The sequence below is a fragment of the Varanus komodoensis genome, unplaced genomic scaffold (assembly GCF_004798865.1).
Source record: "Varanus komodoensis strain SLA01 unplaced genomic scaffold, ASM479886v1 scaffold100, whole genome shotgun sequence".
NCBI lineage: Eukaryota > Metazoa > Chordata > Lepidosauria > Squamata > Varanidae > Varanus > Varanus komodoensis.
In genome coordinates, this window is record NW_025335270.1 from 977,857 (window position 1) to 998,957 (window position 21,101).

Here is a 21,101-nt window from a genome sequence, read left to right on the forward strand (position 1 = left end):
CCATTTTATTATTTCCTTTCATTTCATTTCTAGAAGACTCATGTACCTCAGTGGATTTTTATGATTTCATTGAATTTGGAAGCTCTGTGCATTTTCCAAGACAGCTTATGTCTCAGCACTATTTTGGCCTTTATCCTCCTGGGTGTAACTTGTCCATTTGGAGGGAAAATTGAGTTCATGGATTTACATGCAGGTGCAGTGCACATAAAATGCCAGGTATACAGGAAACATAGCTTTATGGCCTCTAAGTTTGCTATTTTTGTTTCATTTTAGGTTTCTGTGAATTACAGAACTCAATGCAGTCAATGGGACATATGTCAGAATCATCAATGCAAGGGGATATTTTTATTACATTCGATTTTTGTAATACTATGACTTAGATTAGAAAGGGTGAGCGAGCTTTTCTGCACAAGGTTGTTAATCAGCTGTATCTATTTATGGTTTCATTGAAGAATTAAGATCCAAGTGTTTTGCAATTAGTTTCTTTTCTGCTGTTCCACTATATAATCTCTAGATGATACTGTGGCATGGCAAAATACTGTAAATACACAATGGGAAAATCCTGCTTTCTTTTGCTATAATAATTAAATGCTGCATTTTTCTCTGCTCTCCAAGAAATGAAATGAAATGAAAATGAGTGAGAGAGAGAGAGTCACAGAAAAGTGCTGGTTAGACACAAAAGCAAAACTGGAAGGTCATGCTGTTGCCTAAACAACCATGTATAAGGAATGCTGACCTATAGGATGTCTTGTTTAGAAAAGCAACCTCCCTGACACTGCCCACTGAGCTTGCCAACTGACTGGGGACTTAAGCATATATGCTTTGATCCATGACACCACACTGTTGTGAAGTAGCCACACATATCACTCTCATCTCAAATATAACATTTGTCTGCCCTTGAGAAATGCATCTTTCTTTTTTCTTTTTAGTAACAGATGTGCTGCACTGAAGACAAAGCAGTCCAAGAGTACACTGTCCTGTCCCAACCTGCTCATACTCACTCTTTCAAAGTGCCAAGGATAACCCCTACATTTTACAAAGAAAACAGTACTTTAAACAATTGAGAAGCAAAAGCACCCAGGTCAGTGGCTTCAAGCAGAAGTTTTCATGCAAATGTTGGATAAATGTAGCACAAAATTACTGGTTTCCAAAAATTAGACCTCTATGAGCATGAAAGACCTAGGCAAGCCACCAGCTCTGGGGCAGTTCTTATATAGCTATCAAATGTGCAGCTGGCAAGCTCAGACATGTTTGGGAATGCTACACTTTCCAGGACTTTTGGACAAAGGATAACTTAGATAATGAATTAATTCCATATTATAGAACTTATAGGAGTCATCTCATTTCAGTTGCAAGCCCATTTTCTTTATTTACATGCTGAAAAGTATGTTGGCAAATACAGTGGTACCTCGGCTCATGAACACTTTGGTTCACAACCAAATCGAGTCGCGAACAAAAATTTCATAAAAATGTTAACTCAGGTCACGAACTCCACATTGGGTGGCGACCATGATCGTGGCTATCTCCCCCCCCCCAAGTGGGGAGATGGGCGTGATCGTGCTGCGGGGGTGGGGGGGAGATGGCCAAGATTGCGCCCGTCTTTCCTGCAGGAGTGCAACCGTGATCTTGGCCATCTCCCCCTCCCCCCGCAGCATGATCGCACCTGTCTCTCCCTCCGCCAGTGCACCCCATTCGTGCCCATCTCTCCCTCCCCCAGCGCACCACGATCATGCTGTCTCTCCCACCCCCAGCACACCAGGATGATGGGCGTGTGCAGGGATGATGGACATGATTGTGGTTGTGCTGGGGGGCGGGGAGGTGGCCATGCTCAGATTGGGGGGTGGAGAGATGGCCACGATCTTTGTTGTTCTTTGTCACTTTGCTTCACATTTTTCTGATTAAAAAAATAGTTACAGAACGGATTAAGCTTATTCACATTGAACCTTATGGGGAAATTTAACTTGGCTCATGACCATTTTGGGTCACGACCAGAGTCCTGGAATGGATTAAGTTCATGAGCCAAGGTCCCACAGTATAGGTTAGTTAACCATTGAGTACCAGTATTTACCAGAATTTCATCAATATATTGTCTGAGAATCTTCTTGTCATTTCAAATTTATCTAGGCTTGTTTTATATCAGCATTCATATTTATATTCCAAACATCTCTGAATCATGAATAAATGAGCACACAATTATTTCACTTACTATTTCCTTACTGTGGGGTTTTGTGCTGAATAGCACCTGTAGTTCTATCATTCCCCTAGGCAGTCCCAGCAGCATCAGATTCTTATTATAATTATCTCCTAATCCAATGAGATCCAAAGATGATTCTAAATCTGTCTCTCAAGGCTTGCAGGCAGAGGCAACTCGTAGCTTCCACATGTTATGGGATTGCAAATACCATCATCCTTCGCCATTGGCCATGCTGAATGGAGCTGATGCAAGTTGGAATCCAAAAACACATTGCCCTTGCCCATCCTCTCCTAAAGATGCCCTCCCCCTTAGGATGGTGCCCATTTTCTTATAACCATCTTATTTTTCTACCCATCCCAGATCATATCAAATCTCTACAAAGGGTTTTTCAAACCCTCAAGTACACTTCACATGTCTATTCTACTTAAAGTTGTAAATTCTAGGAAAAGAATGTGGTGTTAGCAGGTGGCTGTAAAACAAAGCACATGGTTTCAAACGTTATTATGTATAATATTTGCTCCAACTCAGTGGTATATTTCTTATGTACATTGCAAACTTCAATTTTTGTCTAAGAAAAACCTGTGTATTTCTAGCAGTCCAGGGAACATAATACAGGGAGAAAATCTTAAGTCATGCAAACAGGTAGCAGCCTCTGTGGTAGGCATTTCTTTTTCCCTGAACTTCTCAAAATATGCTCTGGCAGGTCCCTCAGCTATTCAGAGTGGATTTTGAGGGCATGCCACACAGGGCTACGGGGGAGAAGGGAAACACCAGTTTCCCCATGACCTTTAGAGGGAGGGATTCACGAGATACTACCCAAATATGCCACCCAGAAAACAATGCTAGAGTACATCTGTCCATATAAAAGCATTGCAGAGAGGCATTTAAGAAATTGAAATTATCCGGAGAGGTCTTGCAGTTTTGATTAGGATTTGCTAAGCCGTTTGGCCACATCTGCATATGCTAATTCAATTTCTTTGTCAGCAGCACAGGTGTTGATGAATTCATCCCGAACATAAGCATTTTTCAGGTATCGCCAAAGTCCTGTCATCTCTGCTGGGAACTCATAGTTTCGATATTTCTTTGTCACAATCTAGAACAAAGACCCCGAAGATCTGATTTTAATACTTTATGAACACATTGCTTCATAGGCTTTGCTATAAATGAACAAAAGGGAATCAAAACATACAAGGCATGTAGTGGGTGTACAGGGGAGGTTGGAGCTGGCTCCAACAACATCTGGACCTCATGCTGTGCTGACACTATCATCCCAGCGAGGGCATCCCTGAGCTGGCCTGGAGCTCATTTGATACATTCTGCCATCTCCCAAGATGCTTGTGCAGTACAGAAGAGGGTCCCAGATGGAAAGGGGACCTTAAAAGAGGGTTTTGGACAGCCCTGGAAATCGGGCTGGGGCCCTTCCAGAATGTTCTTTGATTGGCCTGCATTGCCCTCTTCAGGGCAAGATCCAATTTCAGGAGAGTCGGCAGCACAGGTCACAGTCTGCTTTGCTTAGTCCCACGGGGGAAAGGGGCCAAGCTGGAGCTGCTGAAAGTTCCAGAAAAGGGGTTTCCTGTGCTTTAGGCCATGTATACATTTTACCTGAGTGGATGTGCCCTTTCTGTTGCAGGGCTTGGCTGGCTGCCAGTTTCTAAGATGGCTAACGTTACTATGGATATATGATAGCTTGTGAAGGAGTGCATACAAGCACTCATTTTGTGACAAAACATGGGAAGGAGCAGGCAAAATGGAAAGATGAACTGCTCATAGTACCACCCAGACAGCATGGCCTGGGCTGTAGTGGGTCCCCAGGAGATCCGGATTCTACTCCCCACTTGGTCATGGAGCTTGCTGGGTGCATTTACAGACTCTCGGCCCAACCCATTTCAAAGGGCTGCTCTTGTGAGGGTAAAAATTGAAGGGAAGTGAATCTTGTAAGCCATCTTTAGTTCCTTGCAAAGTGAAGAAAGACAGGATACAGATGCACTGCACTAGCAGCGGTAATGAAGGGAAGAAGAATAGCCATAATTACTGCCAATATGACCTAGTGCAAGGGTAAGCAATCTTTTTGGGCCTTGGGCACATCTGGCAATTTGAGAAACTATCCTGAACACTACCATAAAATGGCTGGTATGATAGACTGCTTGTCCTCTCCCATACCTACCTAAAAAGCAAAGGTAAGGTCTGAATCCCAACAAACTGAAACATTCCGTTGAAGGTAAATAATGCGTCTCAACTTCTTCTTTTTTAAGTGGGATGGGAGGCACTTCAGTGAACTATCTACCTAAGATGATGGCACCTGCCTAGGGTTGCAGAAAGGGAATGTTCTTTCATCTAATCAGTTATAAGATTCTTATAATGGGAGGTTCCTGGGGGAAGCTGCAGCCTTCTACATGCAAATTGGGTGAAAAGCTGTGGCTTTGGCCTGGTTTCCATTCATTTTAATTCAACAGGACTTGTATAGGAGGCTTTTTCCATTGGATTATGCCCTATGTTGATTAGTTAAGGAAGACTGAACATTTAGATTTGCAGGCACGACATCTGGCAGGTCCTAAGTACCTAAAAGCATGTAAGGTTCATACAGATTATCCTGATTTCAAGGTGAATGCTATCCTGAATATTCTTTGTTAAGTTGCTTGCTTGCTAACTTGACAGCCTGGTCCAGCTTTCCTGGATGTGATTCAGTTGGTTCAAACATGAGAATATTTACCAGATGCCCCTCTTGGCTGATAAACACAAGCAAGGGAGCGAAAAGTGACTGGGCAACAGAGGTGATCAATGCCTCCGTACAAGAGGACTTGCTCCCGTGCTGCCTTCAAGAGCTGGGGATGTGACCACTCCTGAAGCATCCCTCTCTGGATCTGGGAGACCCAAATAAATGTAAGCTGCTTGTGAGTGTTCGCATCCTGGACAAGTTCCTTGAGGGGGAGGTGGCCAACTGGCCCCAGCTGCTCCTGGAGGAGATGCACTATCTCAATGCATTTCAGTTGGGGTTCAGGCCAGGGTTTGACACCCCACTGACAATCCTGCATCTCTTAGTGGCTTTCAATACCATTGATCATGGCATCATTTTGGGATGGCTGGCTGAGTTGGGAGCAGGGGTGGGGGGACTGCATTGCAGTGGTTCCACTCCTACTTCGAGGGTCCGTTCCAAGGTGGTGCTTCGGAATTTTGCTCAGCTCTATGGATTCTCTCATATGGGGTTCCCTGAGAGTCATTCTTATCCCCTATGCTATTCAACATCTATATAAAATTGCTGACCTTTACAGAGTCATCAGTATGCTGATAACCTACAGTTCTATTTCTCCTTTTTATCTTCTGCAAGTGCAGCTGTGGATGTGCTAACTGGTGCCTGGCTGCAACTGTGGATTGGATGAGGGCTCACAAATTGAAGTATAATCCAGAAAAAAACCTAAGGTGCTATTCCTCTGACTGGATAGAGGGTGCTCAACCTGTTCTGGATAGGGCTGCACTCCCTTTGAAGAAGTGGGTCTACAGCCGAGGGATGGGGATGTGAAGATCAGGCCAGAATCAGGCTCTGTTGCACTCGGCCCTCTGCAGGAAGTGAGCCAATCTGAGAGCAGGTCTATAACTGCTCAGGAACACGAGTGGCTTCTTTATGCAAAGTAGGTGATTCTTTGCACAAAATATGCCAAGCACATAATTCTTTGTGCAAAATACGCAAGCTATGTCATTTTTGTGCAAAGTAGGCAAAGCCCTCAAGTCACACATGCAAAAGCAAACCTCCATATGAACTCACTTCCTGCTCCCCAGAAGCACCCAGTGCAAAGTGGACTTAGAACAAAGAGAAAGCGGGCAGGACTCCTGGGAGGAGAGTTGAGGAAATCTGACACATCCCTACTTCAAACCTATTTCATCACACATCCCTACCTAGGGATGCTCTTTCAACCACCTTTATCTCTTGAGGTCCAGGTGGCCTCAGTGGCATGGAGTATCTTGCCACCAACTTCAGCTTGTGCCTGAGCTACACTCAGACTGGAGAGGAATCACCTGGTTTCAATAGTCTCTGATCTGGTAATCTCAAAGCTAGATTGCTGAATGTCTTCTATATGGCACTGCTCTTGAAGACTGTTCTGAAGCTGCAGCTGGTACAGAATGGTACTGGACACCAGCAGCAGAAGGTCCAAACATGTAACACCGGTTCTGGCCAACATTCATTAGCTGCTTATATGCTTCTGAACCTAATTCAAGGTGCTGGTCTTAACCTATAAGGCTCTACATGGCTTGGGGCCACAGTATTTAATGGCTCACCTCTTCCAATTGCTGTCAACCCAGACTCTACACTCAGAATCTCAGGCCTTCCTCAGAAACCAATTCCAAGGGAGGCTGGGAAGGGGAGGGCCCTTGGGCGTTCCCATGGGGGTGGGATCAGTAGTTGTGCTGCCTGCTCTAGCAGTCCGCCTGCTCCCAGGGTGCTCCACAGACACCTTTGTAAATATAGTCACCATGTGCCTCCAGTGCTGTCTGTCATCCACAGAAAATCTCACCAAGCCTGCACACATTGTGCTCCAGATTGGGAATGGGCCCCTTTGACCTCCATGGGACTTGCTTCCCAACAGGCATACACAGGATCGCACTGTATACATCATAACTGCTGTTCTTGTCCTCACTGTTCAGCGAAAGGAAAGCATGCAGCTAGGTGTCCACTGCATTTCACTGTCAGGTCTGGTGGCCTCCCATGAAACACTCCTCACCTTGACGACATGAAGCTTGGGCAGAAGGTTGCAGTCAGCCAGGGTCAGCTCATCCCCATCCAGAAACTTGCGCTTTGAAACCTTCTCCTCCTCCGTGCAGCTTGCGTCTATTTCTTCCAGCAAAGGAGTTCTCAGATAGTCATCCAACTTCTTTAAAGCCTTTGTTAAGCCTTTCTCTAGACCTTTATCAAGAAATAGATGATGAGAAAAAGCACTTAAAACAGGCTGCACAAGAAGGTCAGCAGCCATGCAGAGAAAACTGCCCCAGATGTGGTTGGCGGTGCCCGCCGTACTGGTGGAGCCTGGCCTCCGTCCTGCTGTGGGGGGTATTTCTGCGGAGGACTGATGGTGGGCTGGGCTGGGATAAGATGCAAGATACAGAAAGCCATTTGGCTGCTGAGAAGCTATTGCTTATTTCTGTGATTTGTGCCTTGCCCTTCCTCGAAGGATTTCAAAGTGTCACCACACCGCACGCTTCCTTGATCCACTTGGTTGCCTAAAACTTGTGGTGGGTGAGCAAACGTGCATTGCCAAGACATCACAGCACATTTTGCAGGACTGAACATAGTTGGGGGCAGGCAGAGAAGGAGGAACCCGCAAGAGGCATACTAATGCAGCTTTCCATGGCTCACACTGAGCACTCTTTGGATACTTGACGAGTACACTATGCTTACTGCCATATACAGCTTGTGGCCCTATTTCTCAACTCCATCAGAGAGTTATTATTTTTGGACATTTCCTCAAATACAGAAAGCAATTAACATCGTTGTTGTTGTTGTTGTTATTGGAGAATTGTTAGTTCTCTGTCCCTGGAGTTCACTTGCCTAAAATACTCTAGTTCTAAAAATCTCATCTACTTAAAAAGAAAAGGGGGGAAAAAACAACAACATTGAAACCCAATTTAGAAATGATTTACCTTCAAGCAATTTAAAGAGGGGTATGCAATGGCAAAATGCCAGTCACTGCATTACTGCAGCAATTCATCTGACAACAAATTTGCAATAATGAATTGCTTTGAAAGAGTCGTGATTATGCGGCTGATGTCGTGGCGAGATGGCTGTGAAGAACGGGGCTCGGTTCTCCACACTGCATCCATTTGACAGCGGGCCAAGAGAGGCCCATCCAAGCCCTGTTGGGGCAGGGATTAGAAGCCCGAGCTCACTTCTGGCTGGTGGGAAGTGGCGGCTCCCCATCTGCCGGGAGAAACTTGGGATTTTCTCAGTCAAACAGGACAGAGGGGGGTGCATCTTCTCCTCACAAGCCATCTATGCTGAATTAACAGCAAGGAATAAAAGCTCAAAACACATCGGACCTGCTGAGTGAGCATTTCAGCTTTTTAAAATAGTTCCCATGAAGAACTTTTGATGCACGTATTAATTTGAATAAAGGAAAGAAAGAAAAGCCCTCTTGATGGAGGGAGGAAGTTCCTCCCTTGCGGAGTTCAAGCAGCGACAAAACTAGGAGAGATTAAGTGAGACCGGGGAAATGTGAGACTTGGAAAAGAGGAACTTTTAATACTTTAATCTTCCCAAGAGTGAAGAATTAAATCACAATCTATTGTAGATTAATTGATAGAAAGTTCACTTTCATTTCTGCCATCTTCGGAGATTTTTTACTTTTGCTTTTCCAGTTCCTTGGTCTCCATCATACCAACAAACAACTCTCCACTGCCACCCTGTGGTTACTCTATTTTTTACAGATATAAAAAAGTAAAGGTTTCCCCTTGACATTAAGTCCAGTCATGCCTGACTCTATGGGGCGGTGCTCATCTCCGTTTCCTAGCCGAGGGAGCCAACGTTTGTCTGCAAACAGTCTCCGTGGTCATGTGGCCAGCATGACTAAACACCGAAGTGCACGAAACGCTGTCACCTTCCCACCAAAGTGGTACCTTTTTCTCTACTTGCATTTGCATGCTTTCGAACTGCAAGGTTGGCAGGAGCTGGGACAGAGCAATGGGAGCTCACCCCATTGTACAGATTCAAACCGGCGAACTTTCGATCAACCAGCCCAGCAGCACAGTGGTTTAAACCACTGCGCCACCTGCAGTCCCTTTTACAGATATACTGCATGCCAAAAACCTTTTTTTCTTTTTTTCTTTCTCTTTCTGGAGGACTTTTTGCTGCCATCTCATAGCCATTCAGTAAAATTATTATCACTTTGAAAAAAACACACCCATCTTCTTCAGCACCTGCGTCTGCTACACAAAGCCCAATTCACCAATCTAAAACTGCAGATGTGGAAAAATACCAAAAAGACTTACAAATGACAATTTTGGCAATACAAGCATCCCTAACATCTATGCAATCTATGCTATGCAAATTCTATGCAAAAACTGACATCAGAACAAAGGAATTTGGCTGTGGAACAAAGAGAAAGAATGGGTAAACTGGATAAATTGGACAGCTATGTCAGGGATGTATGTAACCAATTGACAGATGTTCGACTCAGAACAAAACATACAAAAGATCCAAGATGTCCATAAGAAAACTGAAGATCTTTTCAAAAAGTCTGGAGAGACAGACAAAGAAATACAATTATTAACACAAACAAATAAGTCATTATGGGATTTGGTTGCTATACTAGAGATGGAGAAGGCATCTAATTATCTAAGATTTCAGAACATACCGGAGGGAAAAAATGAAAACCTAAGGGAATTAATGAACACTATGCTGGCAGACACTCTGTACTTGGAAAATGAAGTGATGGATAGAGAGATTAACCTGGTTTATAGAGTTAATTCAAGCTATGCTAGAAGACACAAATTGCCAAGGGCAGTTCATGTTAAATTTGCAAGAAGATCCGTAAGAGATAATATTTTGAGGGTTGTACATGATAAATCCTTAAGAATCGATGAGCAACATGAGGTGACTGTTCTGAAACAAATACCACGGAGGATCAGAGAAGGACAAAAGAAATATTTATTTCTTACCAGAGGGAAAAATAGTGACTACAGATCAACAAGAAGATGAACAGACACCAGAACCAAAAGAAAAGAGAAAAGGTAGAAGCGTGAAGGCTAAGCATAAATAGATAAATATATATTCTATAAATATGGCTTTTAAAATGGAAGGAAGAACCGAACTATTCCCTTTGAATGTAAATGGACTAAACACACCCTCTAAGAGGAGAAGGACTTTCTCTCAACTTCAAAAATTGAAGCTAGATATACATAATTTGTCTACAAGAAACACACATTAAGAAACAACATAGTAAGCTTCTGGAATGTCCAAAACTCGAAAAGTTATTTATATCTTCTGCTCATCAAAAGAATTTAGCATTATACATCAAGCAAAAATTAGACCCCAAATATATTTTAGCAGATGAAGATGGTGGAATCCTGTTGGTTGAAGTCACAATGAAACTCAAAAAGGTGCTTTTGGTGGAGATTTATACTCCAAATGATCATCAGGAAGCGTTCTATCAAAAACTACATACTCTACTTTTGCAAATGGATTATCAAACTTTGTGTTTAATGGGAGATTTCAACGCAATCATAGATTTAAAAAAATAGACCATAAGAGTGAGACTAAGGAGAAGAAAGGTAAGAGGATACTCCCAAAGTCCTGTTTTAATATGTTTGAAGAATTTAGATTGACAAATGCCTGAAGATACAAAAATTCAACTTCCGCTAAGTATACTTTTTACTCAAATAGACATAGGTTGTGGTCTAGAATTGATATGATTTGGCTAACCCCAGACTTAGTTCCAGATTTGTTAGAAGCAGAAATAGATACAAATGTCTGGGCAGATCATAATCCTGTAACCATGACACTGAAAGGGACAACAAAAACACCTAGATGGGTATTTAACAAATCTCTATTAAAAGATAAAAAGTTTAAAGAAGAAATAAATAAGGAAATGGAATTTTTTTTCCAAGTCAATAAAGCTGAAGAAACCTCTTTGCAAAATGATTGGGATACAGCTAAAGCCTATGTTAGAGGTCTGATAATAACATACTCAGCAAAAATAAATAAAATGAGAAAGCAGGAACAATCTAACCTAATAGAGGAATTGGTGAAGCTCAAACAAAACGATCTCCTTGCGAGCAAGCCAGCACCTCGCCAGGCATGCGTGGCAAGCTATGGCAGGCCAGATAAATGGCCATGGTGGGCTGGATCCAGCCCGCGGGCCGTAGTTTGAGGACCCATGCTCTAAAATAAAGATGACCACCATCTAGCAGAAAAGCCTTCAGTTACAAACAAATGCTCAGGACTTATACACAAAAACTAAGTAAGAATTGTTACAAGTGAAAGGGAGAGAAAGTTTTCTACCCACTAAAAAAATGGTAAGTTAGTAGAGAGCCACTGAAAAGGCAATAGATCCAGCCTTGGTTCACCAGCTGATTAACCTCATTTTAGAGGCCCTAAAGGGGCCTCTAAAATGTTTTTTCCAGACAATACTATTCAGTTACCTAGCCATGATCCAAAATTATATTAATTGCAAAGTGAACAGCTATACAAACTTTACACAAAGCATGTATGTACCTCTTGCATACACACAGACCATACAAGGTCAGAGTCTGTAAATTGGACATAAAACTTCAATCTTCAACACATTCAGAATGCTACAGTAAGGCAAGTGGCTAAAGAGAGATATCAGTGTTGTACTTCCAGTGTTACAATAGAGGCGCTGTCTATCTAGCTGTTTCTGGTGCAAGGTTATAATCTACAAAGTCATAAGTAACTTGGGATCAGGTTTTCTGATATCATGGAATCATCGAATACTAGAGTTGGAAGGGGCCATTGGGTCCAACCCCCTGCTGTTGCAGAATACCAATTTACAGCATCCCACTCAGATGGCTGTCCAAGATACTCTCTCACATAAGTCTGGCCAGTTATTAAGATCCTCGTCCCACAAGACACACGCACATACACATTGCCTGCCCATTTCGCTGCCACAAAGCAGCCCTTCTGAAGTATGTTTGGTAGGAACTTGGGGAGGAGGGATTCCTGTGGCTAGAAACCTTTGATCATGGAGGCTTATCTATGTCTAGTCCCTTCTCTTCTGACCTACTAGCAGGCAAGTAGGTTCATTATTTAAACCAGCTTTTGGCCTGTTAAATTGGTTTGATTTATTGAGACTCTTCAAGCATTGTATTTGATCCAATTTGTTGATCCGTGCTTATTGATGTATTTTATCTGATCTTTTTATGCTATGGTTATTTTAAATGTATATATTTATTTTTACTTACTCATTAAAGAAGTAAGCATTTCAAGTTGATGGTCAGATTAAACAGAAATGAGGGCATGGAGTTTGAGCTCAGTTCTAGAAATACTCCTTACTGCAGTTATTTGTTTGGTGTGGAGGAAAGTGGTCACACCCACAGAAAAGAATGACTGAAGCCCTACTGACAAGAAGACTTCAGAGCTGTCTAAAAGAGGCAACTGGCATTCCTTTCCATCTGCAATGTAAAGCCACCCAAAAATGACCTCTGTAAACCTCCAAGCTGTTTAATTGTCATGCATGGGTATGTTTCACAAACTATGACCTGTGTACAAAATGAATCGTGACTGCTTCTACTTTTGCAAACTGATTAATGCCTTTTCTTGTTACTGCACCTTTCCACCCGCACAAGATTTATCCCATAACATACAAATGAACAGGATGAAATATGCAAAAAGTGAAAGGGGAAACTGTGCATAAATATTCACAGTCTCACACAAACAACCTGAGATTTATTTTTCCTAAATATATATATATATCAAACCACCTTTCTTGATCACTTCCAGATTCATAGCATTTGATATTGCCTGTGGCCTATTACAGTTTTCTGGTATGCAAGGAATAACAACTTTTGAAGTTACTGCAATAAAACAATTCTGCTTTATTAGTCAACCTGACTTAAGGAAGATATATCTGTTAAAGCTGAGATAATCTAGCTAACAAATACTCGAATCAAATTCACACCCACATAATTGTCTCTATAAATTCACATTCTGGTTTGGAGGTCATGCTCACTACAGAGACCAGAAACCCTGAAGCAGTTTCCTCCTGCTTGGTCCTTTCCATTTAGGGATGGCAAACTTTGCTAGTTTCCAAAGTGATGCAACACAGTTCTTCAGATGGTGGTTTGGAGGCCAGGGGAAGCCAGCTTCACAATGCAGTTGGCACCATCGTGCAGAAAGAGCTGCTGTTATGAAGCACATGGACAGAGGCACTGCATTCTTTATTTTGTGATTTCTTCCCTAAATGGAAATTAACTCATATATTCTATAATTATATTTCAAGTATCATTCCCATCTTAATTTGTTCAGTCAGGGGGTTGCATTTTATTATGCTCTTATATTTATAGTTTTAACCTTTACTTTATGAATTGCTCAGAGAGCTTTAGGTAGGTGCTACAGAAATATTACTTATTTACTTATTTATTAGATTTATATCCTGACCTTTTTCTTTAAAAAAAAACTCAAAGCAGCTTACATCATTCTCTTCCTCCTGCTCTAAATCTTATCCCCACAACAACAACCCTGTGAGGTAGGTTGGGCTGAGAGTCTGTGACTGGCCCAAAGTCACCCAGGTGGCTCCATGGCCGAGTGGGGACTAGAACCCAAATCACCTGAGTCCCCGTCCTGCACTCTTAACCACTACACCACACTGGCTCTCATACATTAAAATTATATCAACACCTATGTATTGTCATCAAAATCCAACAGTAAGGCATAATAGTGGCCTTAAGCAGAGGCACTGTGAGCACTGCTTGTCCTTTGCCCTCCCCACACCAGGCTCAGCAGCTTCTTCTGGCAGGCATCCTCTCAAGGGAAGAGGCATGGGGAAGGTGAAGCAGCTTCCTGGCGGATGCACTGTCAATCGCTGAGTCACACAAGGTCTTGGGTTTTATTATTTGTTGCTGTACCAAGAAGTTAAGTTATTATAGTTACAACGTTGTTGACTTGACACGGTTGTTTATGGCTTTATTCTCTTTTAATGTAAGTTGTATTGTATATATTATTTTAAATTGTGCACTGCTGAGAGAGCATGTGGGTTATGGGGCAGTATAAAAATGTAATACCAAATAAACACACTGCCCAAGCCAGAGTTGTCCCCTGTGATCTGCATCAGTGGTCTTCCCTTGCCAGGAGACCGTGGCCTGCAGATGAAGAACAGTTGTAGGAATATTAATCTCCACAGTGAATAGAACCTCTAGAATAGGTTTCAGTAATTCAGCATGTGACATGTCAGGTAAGCTCCATTATTACAGGTGAATTAAGCTATTTACACCAAAAAGCCTTTTTGGAAAGCATTGTCTTGTGCTTTCTGCATGTGTGGAAATGCAGATACCCTATTCTAGAAACTGAAGGAAAAGATGCCTTTGTGAGTATGCAAACCCACCCAGCAGGAGTTACTCAGGGATAAGCAGCCCTAACTCTACAACAGACAAAGGACTGTATGCTGATTATTTAACCCACAATTAACCCCGCCCCTCACCCCACCCTGCCAGCTGAGTTCACACAACCAACAACCCCTGCTGGCAGGTTGCATATTTGCAATTGCAGTCAGCAGGCTCCACAGCTCCTTGGGAGTACATTAACCCTCAATGGACCGTTGTGTTGTAGGAACCAGCCTAATATTGCACAGAGCTTTAGGGCCAACAGAGAAAATGCCAGCAGATCCATTTGTTTAACCCCATTTTGTTCTAACCATGTAAAATACAAGTAGCGGTTCATGATTATAACAAAATTGTACAGAGATGAGGGGAAAGTGCCTTCCTTCATCCTTTAACATCTCATTGCCTCCCACACCTGGCCAACCTCAGTTCCAGCATTAGACCACAGCTGAAGCAAAAGTGGAACAGATCATAGGAAGAACAGCTGTAGTTGGGAGAGAGTTTTATTTTGTTTTGTTGTTTTGTTCATGCTTCCCTTTTATTCTAAAAATGGGAGACACACACACGTACCTCATGCAAGATCGGAAGGCCCTGGGTGCAAATAAATGCACTGAGTGCTACCTCATCTCATCTGGGGGGAGTTTTCAGGATATTGTAGGACCAAGCATCCCAGGCAAGTCTTCATGGCCTGAGTCATGTCAGTAACTGTGAAGTGGGCACCTTGTGAGTTCATGGGAGTAGCACACTTGCTCCCATGGGGGAGCTGTTCAGGTGAACCACCTCCTGTCAATCGCTGCTGGCCATCATGAGTTGCCTCTGTCACCATGGTGCTTTGCTCTTTACACCGTGCCTACAGCTGCACAAGCTGCAGCCTGCAGGGACCAGCCCCCACACGGGGGCCCTGCATCAGGCAAAAGGAATAATGCCATGTGATCGCAGCCCCGTGGCAAACCCATCTGAGGCTCCTGAAGCTCTTTACACTACTAAAGAATTGGTGTGGGAGCTGCTTGCTAAGCATAAGCTAGGCCAGAAACGTAAGATGCCATAGTGGCTAAAGCATTTTGGGCAAACCCTGGATGCACTCTAGCGGGCACTTTGGTTCCTGCAGAAGCTGCCCCAAACAGGCTTGATTTGTTTGTTTGCTTAAGGGGATGGCACTTGTAGCTTAGGCCCTTTATCTGCCTCCTTTATTTTGTCTTTATACCGCATACCAGGTATTAATGCAAATGAGAGAAAAATAAGGCCCTAAATGTAAAGCCACAGCAATTTATAAATGAAAGATGATCATTACAGCATTCCAAATTAAGCCACTGTGTGTTTACACAAAGCGTGCAGTGTAATTTAAATGATCAAAGAGCAAAAGGAGATACTTCAAAACCCAGGCGTTCAAAAGTGGCTTCAGATTTTTACCAAGCATGGAATAGCTCCTAGTGAGCTTGGCCTACCCTATAGTGCCCCCTGGAGTTCTAATCGCAGATCCTTGCTGTGTTTGATCGGAGTTTCATCTCTGTTTTATGGACAAAACAGATTGCGGCACACATGCTCAAGATTCCATTTTTGTTTTATTTATATAATATATAATGTCATTTTCTACGTTTGAAAACTTCCACATTGGGTAAACAGGGTAACTCCTGAAACTTACTTCAAATAACACAGTGAAAGATTTTGTTGGCATTTGAATGGATGTAAGTACTTCACATCTTATTTACATGGTGGAGAGGACTGCACATATACAAAAAGTCTTTCACAGACATAGCAGATTTATAAGAAATTCTCCATATTTCTTAACATTGTGCTTATAACATTTTGCAATGTAACTATAGGGCACAATTTTATATCAGTTCTTCTTCTTATTATTAATATTAATATTTAAATACCAAAGCAACTCTAGTGATTCTTTGTGCTTTGTACTGCAATGCAAGAATAAAAAGATGAAAATAAAGCTCAAGAGCAGAACGTCTGGCAAGCCCTCAGCCTCTGTTCCCTGCACCACTATGCCAGCCAAGGCAACAGACAAGCTGAGGGATGAAGCTCAGTGCTGCAACACAAGCACCAAGTCCCCACTGCGATCGTCAGCATCTCCAGGTAGGCCTGGAAGAGACAGCAGTCTGGAACGGCCAAGCAAACAAAACAGCACAACAGTCTCAGTATGAAATAGCTTCCTGTGTGCCCCTAACATGCAGGGCAAGTGATATAAATTAGATTAATATTAAATTCAAAATAACTCACAGGCGATAAGTTATATAGCAGACATTTTCAAAGACACCAGGGAACTGAAAATTGGCAGCCCAAATATGTTTATGATCTATGAATCAAGATTTAGGAAAGGATTTATAATTTAAGATTCCTATAATTTTCCAAAACAGAAGCCATCTTTTTTATTATTCATACTCTGCACCTGTGGCAGAAAGATGCTTACACCAATTTCATCAAAGTTCCTTAACTGTCCCCAGAAGGATCACAATCTATGTAATGGGTAAGGATTGCTTGAAAAGCAAAGGAAAGGAAATTAAAAGTAAAAAAATCCTCTCTACTCATGAGCATTTTATTATCCTTGTCATATACCTTTTCCCAACAGAGATTTCTAAAAACATATACATAAATTCCATTACTCTCCATAAAGAAAAGGGCAGCAAGAAAAGGTTGCAGGAAACTCACAAGAACTTCCTTTCTGTAAAATGGTATTTACTGTATGTGCTTGTACAGTATCACCCTGCCAAGTGAAGCAATATGCTGGGCTCTTCTTCACCACCTCATCTCCTTTGCAAATCTCTCGGCCTGCTTCCTGACTCAGTGAGTTGAGACCTTTTGTTCTGAGGTGCAGCTCTCCTTCCAGGTAAACACACCACTCCTGAGTGGCTTTTCCATGAGACTCTACTGTTCCATATCTCTGACTCCACCCAGAGTGAAATGTTGAGCCCTCTCCAGCATCCCTCATCTCCAACCTCTTTATACCCCTTTCGCCTGAGCTCCCCAGCAGGCGGGGCGCTCCACAACCAAGCCCTCCTGCACTGCCCCCCTTCCCCAGCTAGCCGAATTTCCCGCCATGCCATCTCCTGGCAACCAGCATCACCTCCTTGCGGGGGGGGGGGGGGCTGGCTCTGTGTCAGACAGACTGCTCAGCTCCTGCTGGGAGACCTGCCCAGTCCTCAATGCTGCCTCTGGTCCTGCTATTGGTAGACGGGGCCTCCCGTCAAACCTGACTGTCAGGCTGGTTGGCCATCACCCCCTCAGCTTGGGCTAACAACTCCGCTTCTTGCTCCCCAGACATTCCCTGACCTTGATCTGATCCTGGAGGATACTGAGAATCCACAGCCATCTCGCCTTCTGTCTGAGTGTGAATTCCCATCACAGCTATAGACTGCGTGTGTGCATCCCAACACCTGGCAATGGTGCCCGGGCAACACATTTAACTATTTTTCAGCAGGTGCAGCAAAACCCTATAGGGATAGGGACAAAAAGGCCTAATGAAAAGAGAAATCTTAGGAGCAGCATTGCTGCAAATACATTGTATCACTATTCTGGGAACCTTGGTATTGGAAGGGATATAAATGTTTTAAATAAATAAATAAAGTTTCAATGATTTTTACACTGAATACTAAGTTGGAACAGCAAAAACAGATTTCCAGTTGAACACTGCTGAAATAACATCCAAATTCCTCACATGCTCCCAGACCAATAAAACATACATTAAGTAGATGGTGCATTTTCTGTGACAAATAGGGATATGAAAAATAGAAACATAGAAACAGAGCTAGTCAGAAGGGGTCTCCCGGGTCATCTAGTCTGACCCCCAGCTCCAGCAGGCTCCGCTCATGACATGCCCACCATGCGCATGTCTAGCCTATCCTTGAACACCCTCACCAATGGGGCCTCAACCACCTCCCGTGGAAGCCCATTCCACACCCTCAGGGTCCTAACTGTCAAGAAGTGCTTCCTGGCATCTAAATGGAACCTTGGTTCCCTGAGCTTGGCTCCGTTGGAGTGCATCCTGCCTTCCTCTGCAGGGGAGAACAGGTCTCTACCCATCTCCGTGTGACATCCCCTCACATACCTGTATGTCGCCAACATATCCCCTCTGAGTCTCCTCTGCTTCTGGCTGAAAAGACCCAGTTCCCTCAGTCTCACTTCATCCACCCCTCCTCAACTTGCTTGCCTTCCAGTAACCTATCCCAGGAGACTTTCCCCAGTCTGGCCTTCAGTTGGCCAAAGTTGGCCCTCTTGAAGTCCCAGCTTCTAGTGCTCAACCTGATGCATGTCCTGGAAAGTCTCCTGGGATGGGTTACTGGAAGGCAAGCAAGTTGAGGAGTAGATAGCACTCAAAAGGGAGGTTTTGGAGGCGCAAGCCTTGACGCTACCTTTAGTTAGTAAGGCAGAGAGGCGAAGGAGAGTGCGGCCATGGATGCGAAAGGAGGTGGTTAGAGGGATTAAATGCAAGAGGAACCTCTGTAGGAAATGGGTACTGGGGCAAATAGACAAAAGGGTATACCGGGAGGAGGAGGCCCATTGCAGAAGGATTCTTCGCAAGGCTAAGGCTGATTAGGAGCTGTGACTTGCCAAGAATATCGAGAGCAACAAAAAAGGGCTTCTTTCAGTATGTAAATATGAAGAGGAAGGGGAGACAAGTGGTGGGACCACTAAATAAGGAGGAAGGAGATCCAGTGACTGATATGAGGCAACAGGCACAAATGCTAAATGAGTATTTTGCCTCTGAGTTCCCCCCAAAGCAGGATGGGGGAGATCCACATAGGAGATTAGACGAGGCCAGGGACTTAGGGGCACAGATTAGTCACCCCCCTAGAAGTCGAGGGGCTCCTCAGGACATTGGACATTACAAAGGCACCAGACCCTGATGGGTTACCCCCAAGAGTACTTTGAGAGTTGGCAGGGGTTCTCGCACACACGCTGGCCTCCATTTTTGAGGCCTTGTGGAGAACGGATGAAGTTCCAGAGAACTGGAGGGTGTTGTCAGTGGTCCCAATTTTCAAAAAGGATAGTAGAAGGGACATGGGGAATTACAGACCAATAGCTTTATGTCCATTGTAGGAAAAACAATGGAAAGGCTCATAATAGAGAGAGATCTAGTGATGCTAGATAGGGAAGGGAGGCTGACAGCCACACAACACGGTTTCTGCAAAAACAGGTCCTGTCAGACAAACCTTGTGGAATTCTATTACAAGGTTTCGAGATGGCTAGATGGAGGGGATGCAGTGGATGTGGTTTACCTGGATTTCAGCAAGGCCTTTGACTAAGTGCCCCATAATATCCTGGTGAAGAAACTGAGGAGTTTTGGGATACACCAAAGCACTGTTCGATGGATTAGGACATGGTTCACTGACCGAAAGCCGAGGGTAACCATTAGTGGGGAATTATCGGGATGGCAGCCAGTGACAAGCAGGGTCCCCCAGGCCTCTGTCTTGTGGCCAATCCTGTTTAATCTTTTCATCAATGACATGGAAGAAGGCGTGAACAGTCTGCTGATCAAATTTGCAGATGATACTAAAACTGGGGCAGTGACCACAACTGAGGAGCAGGTACTCCAGATCCAAAAGCATCTGGACAGACTATGGAAGTGGGCAGGAATCAACAGGATGGCATTCAATGTGGGTAAGTGCAAGGTCTTGCACTTGGCGCATAGGAATAGGTGTCATAAGTACAGGTTATGGGACAAGTGGCTGGAGAGCAGCACTTGTAACAGGGACCTCAGGGTGCTGGTTGACTGCAAACTAAACATGAGTCAGCAGTGTGATGCAGTGGTCAAGACGCAAACACCACCCTTGGTTGCATAGCCAGAAGTGTGGCTTCTAGATCAGGAGAGGTATTACTACCACTCTATACAACTCTGGTACACCCGCAACTGGAATATTGTGCTCAGTTTTGGGCCCCTCATTACAGGATGGGTATAGCCAGGTTAGAGTCAGTGCAGCGTAGGGCCACAAGGTTGGTGGCCGGTTTGCAGGGGATGGGGTATGATGCTAGACTGAGGGAACTGGGTCTCTTCAGCCTGGAGAAGAGGAGACTCGGAGGGGATCTGTTGGCGACATACAGGTATGTGAGGGGGTGTCACACCGAGGTGGGTAGAGAGCTGTTTTCCCCTGCAGAGGAAAGCAGGACACGCTCCAATGATGCAAAGCTCAGGGAACCAAGGTTCAATTTGAATGCCAGGAAGCACTTCCTGACCATTAGGACCCCGAGGGTATGGAATGGGCTTCCACGGGATGTCGTTGAGGCCCCATTGGTGAGGGTATTCAACGATAGGCTAGACATGCGCATGGTGGGCATGTTGTGAGTGGAGCTGGCTGGAGCCGGGGGTCCTACTAGATGGCCTGGGAGGCCCCTTCTGACTCGCCCTGTTTCTATGTTTCCCCAGTCTGGCCTTCAGTTGGCCCTCTTGAAGGCCCAGCTTCTAGTGCTCGACCTGCTGCATGTCCCCATTCCCCTGATCTCAAAGAAAAGGATGGAGTGATCACTCGCATCCAGAGCTCCCCTAATCTGTACTTCATCTATCAGCTCCTCCCTGTTGGTCAAGACCAAGTCAAGGATGTCCCCCACCCCTCGTCTCCTCTCGGACCCTCTGTGTGAAAAACCCTCCCTCTATAGCTTCTAGGAAGCAACGTGACCTGGCTGTCACCACTGAGTGCGTCTCCCACCTAATATCTGGGAGATTGAAATCTCCCATAATTACTTTGTCCCTTCTCCCGAGATATCCTTATAATCTGGTCTGTCAGGCCATCATCCAGGGTCTCAAGTTGACCTGGAGGGTGATAACATACTCCCACTGTCAGATCCCTCTCCTTGTCAAAATCCCTAAGTTTCCGCCAGACTGCCTCTACCGAATCCCCCTCTGTGCTGCATTCTATCTCACTGC

General features: G+C 44.1%; 1 protein-coding gene across 8 annotated transcripts in view; it reads right to left on the reverse strand.

The window, feature by feature from the left end:
- Positions 1–2,102: 2,102 nt before the first annotated feature.
- CLIC5 (chloride intracellular channel 5) overlaps positions 2,103–21,101 on the reverse strand; it is a 108,468-nt gene continuing 89,469 nt past the window's right edge. For all 8 annotated transcript variants that reach the window (XM_044419231.1, XM_044419227.1, XM_044419226.1 and 5 more), the window contains 2 exons: positions 6,910–7,091; positions 2,103–3,287 (listed from right to left, as the gene is read on the reverse strand). In XM_044419231.1, the coding sequence (XP_044275166.1) occupies positions 3,120–3,287; positions 6,910–7,091 (350 nt within the window). In that variant the 3' untranslated portion in view covers positions 2,103–3,119. The remainder of the gene's footprint in view (positions 3,288–6,909; positions 7,092–21,101) is intronic.